This window comes from Herpailurus yagouaroundi, unplaced genomic scaffold, assembly GCF_014898765.1.
Source record: "Herpailurus yagouaroundi ecotype Mexico unplaced genomic scaffold, PumYag 222, whole genome shotgun sequence".
NCBI lineage: Eukaryota > Metazoa > Chordata > Mammalia > Carnivora > Felidae > Herpailurus > Herpailurus yagouaroundi.
In genome coordinates this window covers 2,978,733-2,994,232 of record NW_024412453.1, presented here as the reverse complement: position 1 = coordinate 2,994,232, position 15,500 = coordinate 2,978,733, and the positions used below count along the sequence as shown (strand labels likewise).

General features: G+C 42.1%; 1 protein-coding gene across 1 annotated transcript; it reads right to left on the bottom strand.

Moving 5' to 3' along the window:
• Positions 1–850: 850 nt before the first annotated feature.
• Positions 851–13,071, bottom strand: ZP2 (zona pellucida glycoprotein 2). Its single transcript, XM_040458818.1, has 19 exons — positions 13,010–13,071; positions 12,828–12,916; positions 11,569–11,652; positions 11,088–11,182; positions 9,363–9,515; positions 8,521–8,562; positions 8,203–8,367; positions 7,357–7,453; positions 7,074–7,255; positions 6,131–6,257; positions 5,281–5,468; positions 5,106–5,197; positions 4,879–5,003; positions 4,328–4,517; positions 2,824–2,959; positions 2,653–2,749; positions 1,931–2,081; positions 1,194–1,234; positions 851–1,053 (listed from the first exon to the last, which is right to left on the bottom strand). The coding sequence occupies exons 1-19, from the start codon at positions 13,069–13,071 to the stop codon at positions 908–910; spliced, it is 2,262 nt and encodes a 753-aa protein (XP_040314752.1). The 3' UTR covers positions 851–907.
• Positions 13,072–15,500: the final 2,429 nt, after the last annotated feature.

Sequence of the window (15,500 nt, the reverse complement as noted above, 5' to 3'; positions counted from 1 at the left end):
AAATGAAGAGCCAGATGCCCAGTTGTCTGGGCCACCCAGGCACACCCCTGTTCAGACATTTAGAAGCTTTATGACTTTTTTCCAAAACAAGTTCTCATTTAGACCTAGGCTTTTTCTAGTTATAGAAATGAACTCACTTATATTCTCCGTTAGTTGTCTTGAAGATGGTCTGTTAGAACTTCAGTGTGAAGCAAACACTAGTCATACTGATTTTACTGCAGTGTAGCAGAAGCTAGGGGACCCTGAGGGAAAAAAGGCTCAGGAAGAATGAATAATCATGTGTTGGTAGCGGGGAAAGCCAGTCTCCAGCTCAGCTAAGGGGCTGGTGTTCAGCTGTGGAGTCTTAATGAGACTAGAAATGTTGTAATTGCACTTAAGTAAACTAGAACCTTCTAATTTTATCCCTCCAAGGGAGATTGCTGGTCTTGAATTGCATGAGGAGGACAGGGAAGAATGACTGAGTACCTCAAGTTCTCAGGTAAATTTTCAAGGAATAATTTCCATTAGGCAATGTTGGAGCAGAACACTAGATAAATTCAATTAATTCCTTGGGAACATGTGGTTTCCCTGCCCGTCTAGACAAAGAAAATCATGCCAGTGACTAGGGGTGATTTCTTGTCTTAGTCTTGCATAGATGAATGGAGGAGTTTAAGACTGGTCTCTGTAGTCAAAAGCCACTGTTTAATTCTCTGGCTCTACCAGTTTTGGTTAAGGACGTCAAAGCTGCGTTGACAGTAAGCACTGAAGTCACACATCTCCTTATTCACATCCACACAGACTAAAGCCCATTGGGGTTGTGGAAATGTCCTACAGTTACCATTAAAGCATGACTGTAAGAAAACACTCCATGTAAGGTTAATGAGGTAAAAAGCAAGTCGCTTACTTCAACCATTTTATTTGAAAATCCTTAGTGATTTAACATCATGGTTCTGTTCTTGCGCAGGTAGGTGATGAAGCCTAGCGTTGCCACAAGGCCTGCTAAGGCAGCCACAGCTACCACAGTCTTAAAAGCAACATATCCGGCAGCCCCATACCCTTTTGAGTCCACCACATCTGGGAAGAAAGCAGACATTCAGGTCTTAAGATCATTTCAAATCTAAAGGCTCAAGTTCAAGCCTTAGGCTCCCCAGAGAAGTTAAATTATGCCTCTAATGTCTCCTTTGGGAAGCTTGCAATAGAGTATTTAGTCTTACTCTTTGAGCCAACCTCCTCCTCTCTGGTCCCACTGCTGCTCCTACTTCCTACTAACTTTAATTAACCTAAAATCCAATGGGCTGACACCTGGAAACAATCTTACTGTTCCAGTCTAACCAACATTCTGGCATTCATAGAGATGACCTCGAATGTACAATTTCTTACACTGTCTTAAGTCCCTAACAAAACTTCCAATTTCCAATTGTAAGCCTAAAATTAAGACCATTTGTGATGAGGATATGGGATATGACCAGGAACACCATCTAGTACAGACTCAAATTTGGCAGTGGTAAGGCACATTCATTCTGATCTCATAGTTTCACTTCTAGAAAGATATCCTGAATTTGTTTAATTGGCAAAGATTTAAGAGTATTCTACCATGACATTATTGACAGAGCCTGAAGTAACCTACAGGTCCTTGATTGAGGACTGTGGCTTAACTACAGCTGTATGCATGCAGTACTATGTAGCTGTTAGCTGTGAGGTGCTCTCTGTACAGATTTAAGTGTTTAAGTGTAAAATCATAGAAAGCAGGTAGAAAATATGGTTCCACTTGTGTTCAAGGGAGATTTTTTTTTAAGGGGGATTTTTGGAAGAGTACACAAGAGACTTAATGAAGTATAGCTAGGAAGAGATATTCCTTTCTCTTCCTTAGAGAGAGATTCTTTCACTGCTTAGAATTACTATAATCATGTGTTACTCATGTATGGTTAAATTCAACATAAAAGGTATGAACTTGAGTTCAGGAAGTGCCCTAAGCTTTAGCTCCATACCTCTGAGTGAAGAGCTATCTGACAGCAGGAGGATGGGTCCTGGAAGACTCACTATCATTTTCTCTTCTTCAGTGGTGCCTGTGGCTGGAGGGAGAAATTGGAATTTGTGTCTGTCTGACCTCTGGAATAGCGAGGAGTAGAGAGGGGTGTTGATGGACTTTTTTGAGCACATCTCCATCGAGTCCCCTGCTCTATGTGGGTTTTCCCCACCTTTGCAGGAGAGGACATACACCTTAGGGTAAGAATAGGATAAAATCTCTAAGAATATTCAAAGATTAAGTTCCGAGTCAACCTGGACTCCAGCATAGTAACTTTTGGGAGTCATGTTTGCAAAATATCAGGCTCCAGTCCATGTGTAAAACCAAATTTGCCCATAGTCTTATCAAGAACTGGTCATCTCAGTCTTACTCTATTGGCAGGGCAGACTGGGCTAAAAAGGTTTCTTGCAACTGAATGAAGATTCTCAATCAACCCCCCTCTTTTTTTTTTTTTTTTTAACTTTTTTTTTTTTTCATGTCAACTCTTCACCACACTTGGGGCTCCAACTCACATTCCTGAGATCAAGAATTCCATGCTCTAGCAACTGAGCCATCTGAGCACCCCAAAGCCTTATTCTTAGTTTCTAGTTCTATAAAGACCAGTCTTGCTTTGACAACTCATGGCAACAAGGACTTCAAGTTATTACCTCTCCTGTGTCTGAATGACACAGGGCAAGTCACGGAACACAGAGGGGAGTCAGCAGACAGTCGACTGCAGATTAAGACACTGCAGTGGAAGTAGACCTGGGGATAAAGGAAGAGTTAAGTGGAACTGATGCACTCACTTTTGACCTGTCCCAGGTGACTTAATCACTTACCAGACTAGAAAGCACTTGGGCCTCTGATACAAAGGCAAAGGTCTTCACATCAAACCTCCGATAGTGAGAAGGATAGGTCACAGAGGAGCCAACTGGATGGAAGGTGGTTCTGTGGTTGTCCAGGTTGTATTCACAGCTAGGAGGCACACATCAGCAAAGATTATCAGCTTCATTTTCCCTGAAGTTTAACTCAACATCTGCCCATATTCAGCTATGTGTATTCAAACACCTTCAGAATTGTTCTACCTTCTACCTGTACATTTTATTTACTATACTTCTGACATGGCGTCTCCACAAATATTAAGTCATGAGTTGTATATGCTAGTTCTGTTTTTCGAACATGCATTAATAAGATTTAAGTACCTATTTGCCAGCTCAACTTATCAAGAACCTCCAGTTTCATATGTGTGTTTTCATCGGACATTGGCTTAATCCTTCCATACTCAGCTGAGTACCTATTTTATCCCAGGCAGTTAGTATAGATCAGGGACAAGGAAAGTAGAGAATTGGGGTGCCAGAGTGGCTCACTTGGTTGAGCAACCAACTTTGGCTCAGGTCATGATCTCATAGTCCAGGAGTTTGAGCCCCACATCAGGCTCTGTGCTGGCAGCTCAGAGCCTGGGGCCTGCTTTGGATTCTGTGTCTCTCTCTGCCCATCCCCCCTCACTTCTCTCTCTCCTCTCTCAAAAATCAATAAAAAACTAAAAAAATAGTAGAGAACTACTGCTATTTTACCTCTGATGATACAAGAGGTTGGTAGCTGTAGAGAAAATCTTATGTTAGGTGGGCTACATGTAGTCCTGGACCAAGAGTGTACCTGGAGTTTAAGAGCTTAGGAACAGATTATAAGGGCTTCAAGGAAGGTAATCTATGGTTTCTATACAGATGAAGACCATTGAGGGCAGAGCTGGGAGGACAGCCACCAATTCACATGTGTCTAGTCACAGCTTCAGAGCATTATGGATCAAGTCAGATAGGCATTTAAATCCCACTATTTACTACATCTTATTTTGGCTAGTCATTTAAGCAGCCAGCTTGGGTTTTATCATGAAGTGGGGTGGCTAGTGTCTTTTCATAGCTTGAAAGGAGGTTCAACTAATGCATGTTGAGTACATAGCACCTTGCTTGGAACATGGGTGAATAGCAACTGGCAATCTCTTCTCTCTAGATCAAGAGTATTAGAGCCTGGCATCCTTGGAGAGGAACCCATTCTTTTAGATTCAAGGTTAAGAACAAAGTATATCATCCTATTGGACCAATGACTGGTTACTTATGAGTACCAAAATCAGCACTTTTGTGACCTAGTGCTCTCCTGAAACCCTAGAGGGTTTTATCTTCTCACTGGCCTTTTTTTTCCTAAACTTTTTAAAAGTAATCTCTACACCCAACACGGGGCTCACACACAATCCTGAGATCAAAAGTCACATGCTGTACTGAGCCAGCCAGGAGTCTCTTCACTGGTGTTTTGATTAGCTGAGCTACCTTATCTATAGAGAATACCTACCCATCCATGATAATATTCCACTGGGGGACGGAGGCTGGGTCCACCGTGGGTGTTGCCCAGCAGTCATCTAAGACCAGCTTGATGTTGGGGTCAGACCTATTTAGGACTCTCACTTCCAGATAAATTGGTTGGCGGAGGTATCTCACCACAGGGTACTCCTTCTCCCCGTAAGGTTGGAGGTAGGATTTATCTGAAATGGAATTGAGACCTCTTCAGTATTCAAGTGGTTGATGGTTGCAATAGGAGCTAAAGCATCACTAATGTTCCACTGGTCTGGCATCATCACAAAGTTCAGGTTAGGGAAGATTTACCTCAAAGGATTTCAGCAGGTTTTTTTAAAAATTTTTTTTTCAGTGTTTTTGAGAAAGAGAGGAGGTGAGCAAGGGAGGAGTAGATAGAGGGAGACAGGATCCAAAGCAGGCTCTGCAGTATAAGCAGAGCAGGGCTGGAACTCAGTAACTGTGAGATCATGACCTGAGCCAAAGTTGAACACTTAACCAACTGAGCCACTTAAGTGCCCCAAGCAGATTTTTTAGGTTGTAACATCTCACCTGGGTAGGTTTGCAGGATTAAGGCAAGTGGACCTGGCCTCACTGAGGCCTCTGGAGGAGGAAGACTTTGGACTCTGGTATTTATTAGCAGGTCACCTTTGCTGTAATGGCACTGCACTGTCATTCTGTAAGACATTAGGGGAGGGGCAAGGTGGTACAGAAGAATTTTAGGTTAGGATCCTGCTTGAATTTCATCTGGAGCTTAACAAGTAGCAATTTAATCATACCTGAATTCACTATCTCTAGAAATTGTGCTTGGAGGAAGATCCGCCCAGACAGCATGTATTTCATTTTCATAGATGACTCTGCCTTCCTTGAACTTAAAGTTGGATAAAGGTTAGAAGCTAGTAACAAGTGACCTCGAAATCAAGCCCTAGCATTCTATAGTCTGCCAGCACTAACCTTATGTCTTGTCCCGCATCCATTCAGGGGTATGTGAAACAGTATCAGCCCTTGAGATGCGGCCTGGAAGGTAGGTTGGCAGGATGAGTCTCCCACCCTTAGGGTTTCTAAGTTGAGAGCTGGTTTTGTCTGGTGACTGTAGACCTTTATGTCCATAAACCCATCCTGAGTACACAGGTCACCTGTAACTAGATGGCAGTCAGAGTTTAAAGTAGTTTGCCAGGTGAATGGTATTTACCAACACTGAAGTGCGGATGAGGAGATCTAGGAGAAACCCTTGAGGGACTGAAGTTATTCATGGATCAGATTATGGCTTAAAGTGTAATGCCTTGTATCATCATGTCCCTTATTTCAAGACTCACAAATCCTGAGTGGTTTGGGGAGGGCAAGGATGGAGGGTAGTGGACGCAGGAGCTAGTTTTCTTATTGGCTGGACTGGATACAGGTTAGTAAATAACAGAAGCACAGGGGCAGAGGCAATACTGAAGAAATACCTACTCCCTGTTTTTGAGCCACTTATCAGCATTTGGGGGAAGTCTTTTAAACTTTTGTAGCCCTTATAGTTACAGGTTTGGATCAATCTTATTTAGATGGTGGGCTCACGCTCCTAAACCACAATATATCCAGGCTACTTAAACATAGATCCCTTATACATACAGGTACCTATCACTGTCTTTTGGAGAGCTTATCTACTTAGGATGCTGTTTTAGTAGCTATACTGAGATTTCTGATCTGATCAGTTTCCTCAGTAGAAGCAATACAGAGTCCGAACTTCTATACGCATTCTGACCTACAGAAAGGCTAAGGGAGAAATCATGTAAAAAACCATTTTTCTTGGAAATGTTTTTACCTATAGAAACTGGTGACTCACAGACACACTCAGGATAAAGCACCGTGGATATAGTCTCTTGATTAAAGGCAAAGGTCAGCTTGAGTGAAGCTAAGTAGAACTGATAGGGTAGGCATTTTTCAGAGAACTGCAAGGAGAGAGGATTATCAATTAGCAGCCACAGCCTTGGGGGCCCAGAACAGTCCCAGTGAAGCAGGAAGGAAGTACACTGAATACCTGTAGGGCACACTCTAGAATTAATCTGGATTCCCTTCAAACCACAACAAGCAAGATCCTATCACTTCTCCAGATCAGGATGCTTTCCTAGGCAGGAAATTTATTGCTTTAAACTCATGCCCTGAAATACCCAGCTCTGCATGCTCTTTGTACTTTTCACTGAAGCCTGAATTTACAGATCAAATTCCAAAGAGTGGAGTGCTCTGCCAAGCTAGGTCTGATTCATCAAGCATTCTACAAATGTTGTCAGATGTTATTGTGAAACACACTACCCCAACCTAAGATTACTCTCTGGTGTCCCTGGCAATTCCATCAGTCAAGACTGGCCTCCAACTTAACAGTTCAGGACACTTTTGTTTGGATCAAACTGTCCCGCTTTTAGTAGGGCATAGGAGGGTCATCATCAACAACTTATAATCAGTTCGATGAGCTGAGTTACACACACACACACACACACACACACACACACACACACACACACAATGAAACAAACAAAAAACCCCACACAGGAATACTTCCATTGCAGCGGTTTAGGAGGCTGTATGTTTCAGAGTAAATTTCAGTTACTGGAGAATTCGCTTAGGCCAAGTGATCAAATGAGGCCTTCGATTTTGCATCTATTCTACTGACAGTTTATGGACCAGTCATGAACTGTATCAGGGTTATTTAATGACTGTTCTTCAAGTCTGGCTTCCTTTAAGCCTAGCTGTTCATGATAGGAACATACTTCCATTTTGAGAAGAGTTTTGCTGAAGTGCAATGTCAAGCCACTGGATTCTTCTTTATCAATCCCATTGTTGTGCAGCTGGCTTACAGCAAAGTTCCTATTTTCAAAGCTCACAGATTTTAACTTCCCAGGAAACTCTGGTATGGTCAGAGTCACATGTGTGGTGTTACAGGTCACAGCATCTAGAAGGAATGGCCAACACAATGCCCATGATCAGCTTTAAGCCCCTAGAACAGTGTCTCCCACAACTGGAGTTGCCCCTTCCTGTATGTCAGGGCCTTACCTGACATACAAAGCACTCGTGTTGTTAAGATGATCTTCTGCCCAAGAGATTCATGTATCAACTTCAGAGACACCATGTAGAGGTGACTGTTACCTTGCTGAGGGTGGGGTGGGGAGAGAACATTTTTCCAACATTGGTTTACTTGAATTTCTAACAAATGCTCTAGGAGTCATCAGGGCAAACATATACTCAAGTATTGGGCACTATTTTGGCCCAACTAGAATTTAAGCAGTTTGTCCAATGACTGTTTATCAGATGTTCTAGTTTTTAAAGCTTATGTCTCCTAACCTCTGGCCAGTCAGTATTGTCTACTGGTAGGACCTATACGTCACTCCTAGGCAGATGTGAACAAAAGCTGGTTTTATCTTAACAGCATACAGAGGAAATGTTTGTAAAACTCAGCAATCTGTTTATATTCTATGTGTAACAGGACTGTTCTTGTTAAAATGGCTGACATTTAAGCGCTTATCTGCTAGGACCTGTTTAAATTACCTTCACACATTAACTCATTTAACTTCATGTCTTCATTGTTGGCCCTCAAAGCACCAATTTCTACAAGCAATCATTGTCCTATGATGTGTAACAACAACATCTTAATTGCTCAAAGACCTTCATGGTACCCTAGATCACATAGAGTAGATCTAGATAGATCTATGGGAAGAACACATCTGTTTTGTTCACCCTTTTATATTTCATACTCAGTGCAGCGCCTAGCACATGGGAGGCATTAAGATACCTGTTCAATCAATTGTATTCTCAGTTATTTTGAAGACATGGTTGAGACCACGCTTAGACTTAGAATATTGGTCTGTCCTTTGGTAGTGGTACAAGGAGATTCATACCTACCATGTAGTGAGTCACTCCAGTGGCATTGAATGACACCTGGAAGGTGATCTTGTGGTTATCAAACAGGATATTGTATCCTTGTCTCAAGGCATCCTGAAGAGTCAGAGTTTTGGCTTTTGTACCATCACCAACCTCAATGCTCCATCCCATTGGATTCTTGGTATCCTAAAGATACAAGTTTGATTTAGAGGGCTGGTGCTCACCTTAACTCCAAGACTATTGGTCTACTTAATATTTTAATCAAGATTGAAGTTAGGTCACTTCTACTATAGAACTAAAGGTTACTTAGGTCTGTAATTTAACAGGTGACTTTCATACCGTATTTTCATCAGCCAGGCCAGGAATGACATTAAAGGTAAACTGGAAAGAAAAAGTAAATAAACCATGATGTGAGGCTTTGATTTGGCAGAGAAGTTTTCTGAAATCATGCCACCTGTCAGTATGTGTAGAACACCCAGAGCAACTGCTGTGTACTTCTACCAAGAGGTCTGGTTGTGGGGTAAGAAGAGGCACAAGTCCAGTCATGAAAACTAGCTGTGCCCTTAGACATCATTTCATCTCCAGGCTTCCGATGACAAAAAGCAATTCCAAGATCGCAACTCTCTTCCAGTTTTAAATTGGGACACTAAGTTCTTAGATGCTCATTTTTTCCCTTTGTCCACAGAAATCAAGCATTCAGTCAAGTCATGCCTTTTTATCATTGTTATAATCAAGGATGAATTATTTTCCCATTGTTGATATTAGTTATGTCAGACTATAAAATCCCAGAGTAGGAGATTGGGCTATTTTGCTTTTTTACTGTATCTTAGCATCTGGCACAGAACCTGGCACATCACGGGCATTCAATTTGTCACATGTTTTTTTAATGTGATTGCAGCTACCAATGTAATCCTTTCTACTGCCAGGTATGATGTGCTGAGCACTGTATATATCCTCTCAGTTAATTCTCAGGGCCATCCTTTGAGTTAAGTACTATTGTCTCCTGCTTAAGACTTGGAAACTAAGACTCACTGTGGTCAAGAAATGAATTCAAAGCCACATCATCAATTAGTGGTGAATACCAGATTGTAATCCTGATCCTGTTCCTAACACCAGCTCTGTGTAGACCACCCCATTTCCCCTGCAGTAACCATGAGTAGCCATCAGTCTGCTTCACTCACAGACATGAAATCCTTTGTGCAGATAGTGGATCCTGCATGCTCATGGGTTTCTTCTGCTTGCATAACTGGACAGTTGATCTGATACATCAAACTGTTATGTCTTGAAGCAGCATTGTGGTCCTTGAGTCTGATGATCATCCGGTGCTGGCCAAGCTGTGTGCAAAGGCATAGTAACAACAGTAAGTGCTGGTATCTTGGTGGGAAAGGTGATTCTAGAAGACCATTGGATCCAGCTGAATGGCCAGACTATTGAGGTTACTAGTACCACAGGTTCTGGAAAGTAACCATTCCTATACAAAGATAGGCTATAGCTAGTGCTTTCAAATATCCTAGTAAGACTCCTGTCTTGGCATAAAGTAGTTTATTGAGCTTCAGGGATTAGAGTTAAGGTTCTGATTTGACATTTAGCTGGAACCATGATATTCAAAGGTAATTTGGCACCTCTGCCCAAGTCAAACAAATATTGAGCACGTATTTATCAGCCATTGTTTGGGTGCTAGACGGGGCCATCTTTGGTATTTTCCCCTCGTTTAGGGAACTCAGTCTCAAGCAAAGGACAGCCACCTTTTTTCTATTAACTATTAATAAGTATTTTAGGATTTTAAGGCCACATACGATTTCTAACATGTACTTTTTAAGTCTTTAAAAACCATCCTTAGCTCAAGGACTATCACACACATGCATACATGCACATCATGGGTTCAATGTGGCCATCCACAGTTTGCAGTTGGCAGACCCTTGGTCTAAAGCAAACTCTAGCCTCTCTGAAAGTTGGCAAAGGCCATCTCCAAAAGGAAAAATTAATTACTGGAGGTTTTCACTGCAGAGTTAGATCAAGTAGCCAGTTAAGTATGCAGATTTCTAAAATGTACCTTAGACCTAAGTCATCAACTTAGATCAATGAACTAAGTGTATACAAAGTTCCCCAAGTGATTCTTGGCTACTTGACAGGTTTCCTTTACTGCTCCTAATAACCTTGATTGGGCAGTACTGTTGCTTGGCAATAGAGAAAACCCTATTGCTCAGCTGCTGCTTGCCTTCCAACACCTGTTTTTATAGCATAGCAGTTCTCTTTGCCAGCACCAAAATAGCCTTCAGTTGCCCATGGAGGTTACTGATCAGAATATCTCATTTTAAACATTTGTTGTATCTTACTGCTGTGCCAAGTTCTTCATCTGTATCTTATTAATTTTTAGGTGCCCTGTAGAAAAGGTACCATAATCCCCCTTTTGCAATGAGCAAGTCAAGGCTTAGAAAAGTTAGCTTACTTGCTCAAGATCACAACTCGAGAGTGGCAAAGCCAGTACTCATACCAAGGCCCTAACTTCAGGGTTTTTCATTTTCAGCATTATTGACATTTCAGGACTGGTAATTCCATGTTAAAGGGAGCCACCCTGTGCAATGTAGGCTTTTTAGCAGCAACTGTGGCTTGTACCTGCTGGATGCCAGTGGCAGACAGCCCCCTACACCAGTTGTGACAGCCAGTAAGGTCTTCAAAAGGTCTCCAAACATTGCACAATGTCCTCTTGGAAGACAAAACTAAACAACTCCCCCCAACCCCCAAAAACAGTAACAAAAACCAACCAACCAACCACCACCACCACCAACCACCCTTGATTGAGAGTAACTGCTCTACTCTAAAGCCAAATCCTTAACTAGTAGGGTTACTATTAGTAATTACTAGGTTACTATTTCCCACCATCACTCCTCAAAACTATTACTTACCATTCTTCTGGTACAGGTCTCATATGGGGCCTTTAAGGTGAGCTTTTCTGGATCCAAGATGTAAGTGCAGTTCAACAATTCAAAACTAAAGGGATCTATAGAAGCCAGAGCAAATGGCCAAGAAGTACATTACAGTAACAAAGTAAACCAAAGCTACATAGCTAAGAGTATCAATCCATTTCTAAGCTCCATCATTTTACTTTTTATTGTCCCAGATGGGTGATAGGACCCAAGCTTTAAAAGATGCTGTGGTTTCCTACTAAAGATTTCTCAGGAAATTCTGAGATAAGACAGGTTTCTAAGGCAAGATGAGGTCTCTCACTCTTACTGGCATCATGCAAATCAGGGACCCCTGTGGCATCATGGGAATTGGGTGTCAGTTACTCTAAAGTTTGCATACTCTGCTCACCTGAAAAATAGGGCTAGCCTTGAACTAAGAGTTTTCTGCTAAGACTAAGATAAGAATATACACATTACTTACCCACCACAGATGTATGCCATTTTTTGGTGCCAAAATCACTTGGAAATTCCACTGCCATTTTAGTTTCATAGCAAGTGACAGTACCTGAAGAGGAAAGGAAAAGTTTGGGGCCTCCTTGAGCTGCAGGAGGCAGGATTCCTAAACTTATGGAGTCACCTCTCCAACAGGCATCAGGGAAGAATACCACTTGCAAGAGGCAAACTTTGATCCCTACGTTCAGGGAGCTCACAGATTGGTGGCAAAGACATAACTAAAATGCAAGTTACCAACTGTAGGGAAGTTGTCAGTTAAATGCCTGGGGCTTTCTGGAACTCTCCAAAGTTAAGCCCAGAAGAGGCCCCAGAACAGGGACCAGGCTAGAACCTTGACAATGATGCTGACAGAGGTGGGGATGGTAGGTCTGTGAAGAGCTAGAGAACAAAGGTTCTATCTAAAGACTTTTCAACTTGAAGTTTAAAAAATGCCCAACATGGGGTGCCTGGCTGGCTCAGTCAGAAGAGCATGCAAGACTCTTGATCTTAGGGTCCTCAGTTTGAATCCCATGTTAAGCGTAGAGATTACTTAAACTTAAAAACTTCACCCTACATAAGCCCAAGAACACTTTTTTAAAGGCTAAATTCTACCTATAATATGCTATTTTACATCCTCTTGCCCACGTGAAAGTTTAAAAAACTCATAAGCAGAGCAGCTCCAATTTCGTCTGTCATGTTGATGCTTTCCTTAAGCATAAGCTTGTGTTTGAAAAGGACGACTCTTAAAATGGGGATTTAGTGGGGCGCCTGGGTGGCGCAGTCGGTTAAGCGGCCGACTTCAGCCAGGTCACGATCTCGCGGTCCGTTGAGTTCGAGCCCCGCGTCGGGCTCTGGGCTGATAGCTCAGAGCCTGGAGCCTGTTTCTGATTCTGTGTCTCCCTCTCTCTCTGCCCCTCCCCCATTCATGCTCTGTCTCTCTCTATCCCAAAAATAAATAAACGTTGAAAATAAAAAAAAAAATGGGGATTTAGTGTTGTGTTCTGCTGTTTTGGGGGTACCATAAAGCTTGAGGCAGTAAAGGAATAAAAACTAGTGTAGGTGTTTTGCAACATCTTTGCTTTAGCAAGTATACCAAGTCATGGGTAAGTAATAGCAAAATCTACTGACTTGATCAAACTAAGAAACGGGGTGAGTGGAGATTGTGGCCCATGTTAATGTTCCCTGGCCATCTAGCTGCAACCTGTTTGAAAGATGCTAAGGGCATTTCCCCTCACCCAACAGACATACCTGGGAAGACAGGATTCACCAACTGCAAAACACCTATGGAATTCACTGAAGTCACGAGGATAAGGAGTAGAAAAAGTGACCTGTAGGTGCTAGAAGGAGATTGGGGAGAGAGTTAAGGAGGAGTGAGCTTTAGCAAACAAGGCCATTGTGTCTGTCCCTACCGTGCTGCCAGAATTACTCACCTCCAATCTGCATTAAACCAGCTTGAAGGACTCCCACTATCTCCTTCCTGTCTGGAGGCCATGGCCAAATGTACCACCAAATCAACCAGATAGAGGGATGGGTTGGTCTGTGCTTTTTTTATAGCAGAACATAGAACATGACCCCGCCCTCTCCCCATTGGAGACACCTGAGTTTTCTCCAGCTTTCTCACCTGAGAGGAGGGATTTGGGACAGGAAGGACTTTCTGGAAGGCCTGAAGGAAGCATAATTCTGCCCTTCCTGACATTTGCCTTTGGGTTATTCTACCAGCTTCTCTGTGGGCCAGCCATGAAACCAGAGGTCACTAAAATTGGCTCCAGGTAAATGAATTGGTGTTTTTCTCCATAACACTGGGCAAAATTAGTATTTTTTGGGAAAAATACAACTCCAGTGTAGAGTGAAAGAGGGTGGTGGATTTTATTGAAGAAAGAACGTCTCTTGTTCATACCATCTTCAAGTAACAAAACTTTCCTTTAAGTAACCCCTAGTTTCCTGGCTGTTATCACTACCCTGGCAATGTGCATGAAGTACCTTTACAAAAAATGATGATATATTATTTCCCCCACGTATAAAAATTTAAATTAACTGCAAAAATTCAGACAATTACAGAAGGATATAGAGAAAAGGAAAAAGTCACCTGTAATCTTGCCACTGCTAATATTTAGATATATAGCTTTATGGGCTTTTTGAACAAACACCACACACAAAAACCAATAACCTGGGATCAAAGTTTAGGTAATGTTTTGTAACCTGATTTTACCACTTTACATGACATGGGCATTTTATATATCAAACATAAAGATCTCCATTACCATTTTTAAGATTGCATAGTATTCAATGTCTAGATAAATCAGCGTTTATTCCTAATGATGGACATTACAAAGACTTCTAATTTTTCATCATCATAAACCATAATACGATGGACATTCTTGTATATTCCCCTGGCTAACCCTTGGTAAGTAGAAATTCTGGGTCAGAGAGAGTAATGTTCTAAATAATAATGTCATATGCATACCAATTGGGAGTTTACACATGGGGAAATTGAGGCAAAGCAACTTTGCCCAATCTATTAACAACTGAGTGTCAGAGCCAGGTTGAGGACTCAGATTTTGTAAGGCCCAATCAAGATATTTTCAGCATCTCTTACTGCAATTTGAGATACCTAGATTTCTGCAGTCATGTTCAAATTCTGTGCAAGTGGCAGGGTGGCACTTGTAATTATTGATTTATGGCGTTGTCTTTGTAGTATAACTTGAGGGGTAATCTCCATCCCTGTTACAGGTGTCTGAAATACCATTGTAGGTTAGGCAGTGTTTCCCCAACTTTCTTGATCAAAGGATTACATGGGGCTCTCATTAATAGCACACATTCCAGGCTCTCACCCAAAAGCTGCTGAATTGGGCTCTCCAGGGGAGGGTCCTGAGTTAATGTACTATTTAACAAGCACCACAGGTGAATCTTATGATGGGGAAAATTTGGCACATACTTGGAGGGAAGGCATGAAAATGAGTGATTGTTAGTGGTCAACTTCTTCAATGGGAATTAACCCATTATGTTATATGGAATTGGGGAGAGGGAACAAAAGCCAGGATAAGCACATTTCTGGGATTAGAGACAGTGAGAAGATTTAGATTCCAAGCAGAGGCATGGTAGCAGTAGTTACTCCTTTTCTCTGAAGCATATTTTCAAAAAAGTGACAACTTTTCTGCAAATGTGAAGGTAATTTCCTACCATGATTGTTAAGACTGTGATGGGAAGGCCGTAGAGGATGCAGTGTGGAAGCAAGGTTCAGAGACTGATGTGTCACTCCACTTTCCCAGGCCCCACCCCCAGGTTCGCTTCTCTACCAATATTGTGCCTTTTCTCCAAAGTAGGAGGTCTTGCCTTGGAAAGGACAGATTTGATCCCAGCCCCAAATTCGGGGTTCTGGGAGACTAAGGGGCAGCACAAAAGCCCTGAGCAGGAGGCATGGAGAGAAGGAGGACCACTGTGGGAACTGGTAAAGGTGGTGAGTACACCAAAGACTAATTTCTTTTATTTCTTTATTTCTTTATTATTTCTTTATTTATTTTTAGGGTATACTTTTTTTCTTTTCAATGTTATTTATTTCTAAAAAAAATTTTTTAACGTTTATTTATTTTTGAGACAGAGAGAGACAGAGCATGAACAGGGGAGGGTCAGAGAGAGGGAGACACAGAATCTGAAACAGGCTCCAGGCTCTGAGCTGTCAGCACAGAGCCCGACGCGGGGCTCAAACTCACGGATTGCGAGATCATGACCTGACCCAAAGTCGGCCGCTTAACCTACTGAGCCACCCAGGCGCCCCTTATTTATTTTTTTAATATATGAAATTTATTGTCAAATTGGTTTCCATACAACACCCAGTGCTCATCCAAACAGGTGCCCTCCTCAATGCCCATCATCCACTTTCCCTTCCCTCCCACCCCCCCATCAACCCTCAGTTTGTTCTCA

What these genes read in the sequence shown, in the direction of transcription:
- ZP2 (XM_040458818.1), bottom strand. Translation starts at nt 13,071, where the DNA reads ATGGCCTCCAGACAGGAAGGAGATAGTGGGAGTCCTTCAAGCTGGTTT. An exon ending in ATGGCATACATCTGTGGTGG is followed by an intron (nt 11,183 to 11,568) that starts GTAAGTAATGTG and finishes TGGCTTCTATAG; the next exon opens with ATCCCTTTAGTTTTGAATTG. An exon ending in GCACAAAGGATTTCATGTCT is followed by an intron (nt 8,563 to 9,362) that starts GTGAGTGAAGCA and finishes TTTTCTTTCCAG; the next exon opens with TTTACCTTTAATGTCATTCC.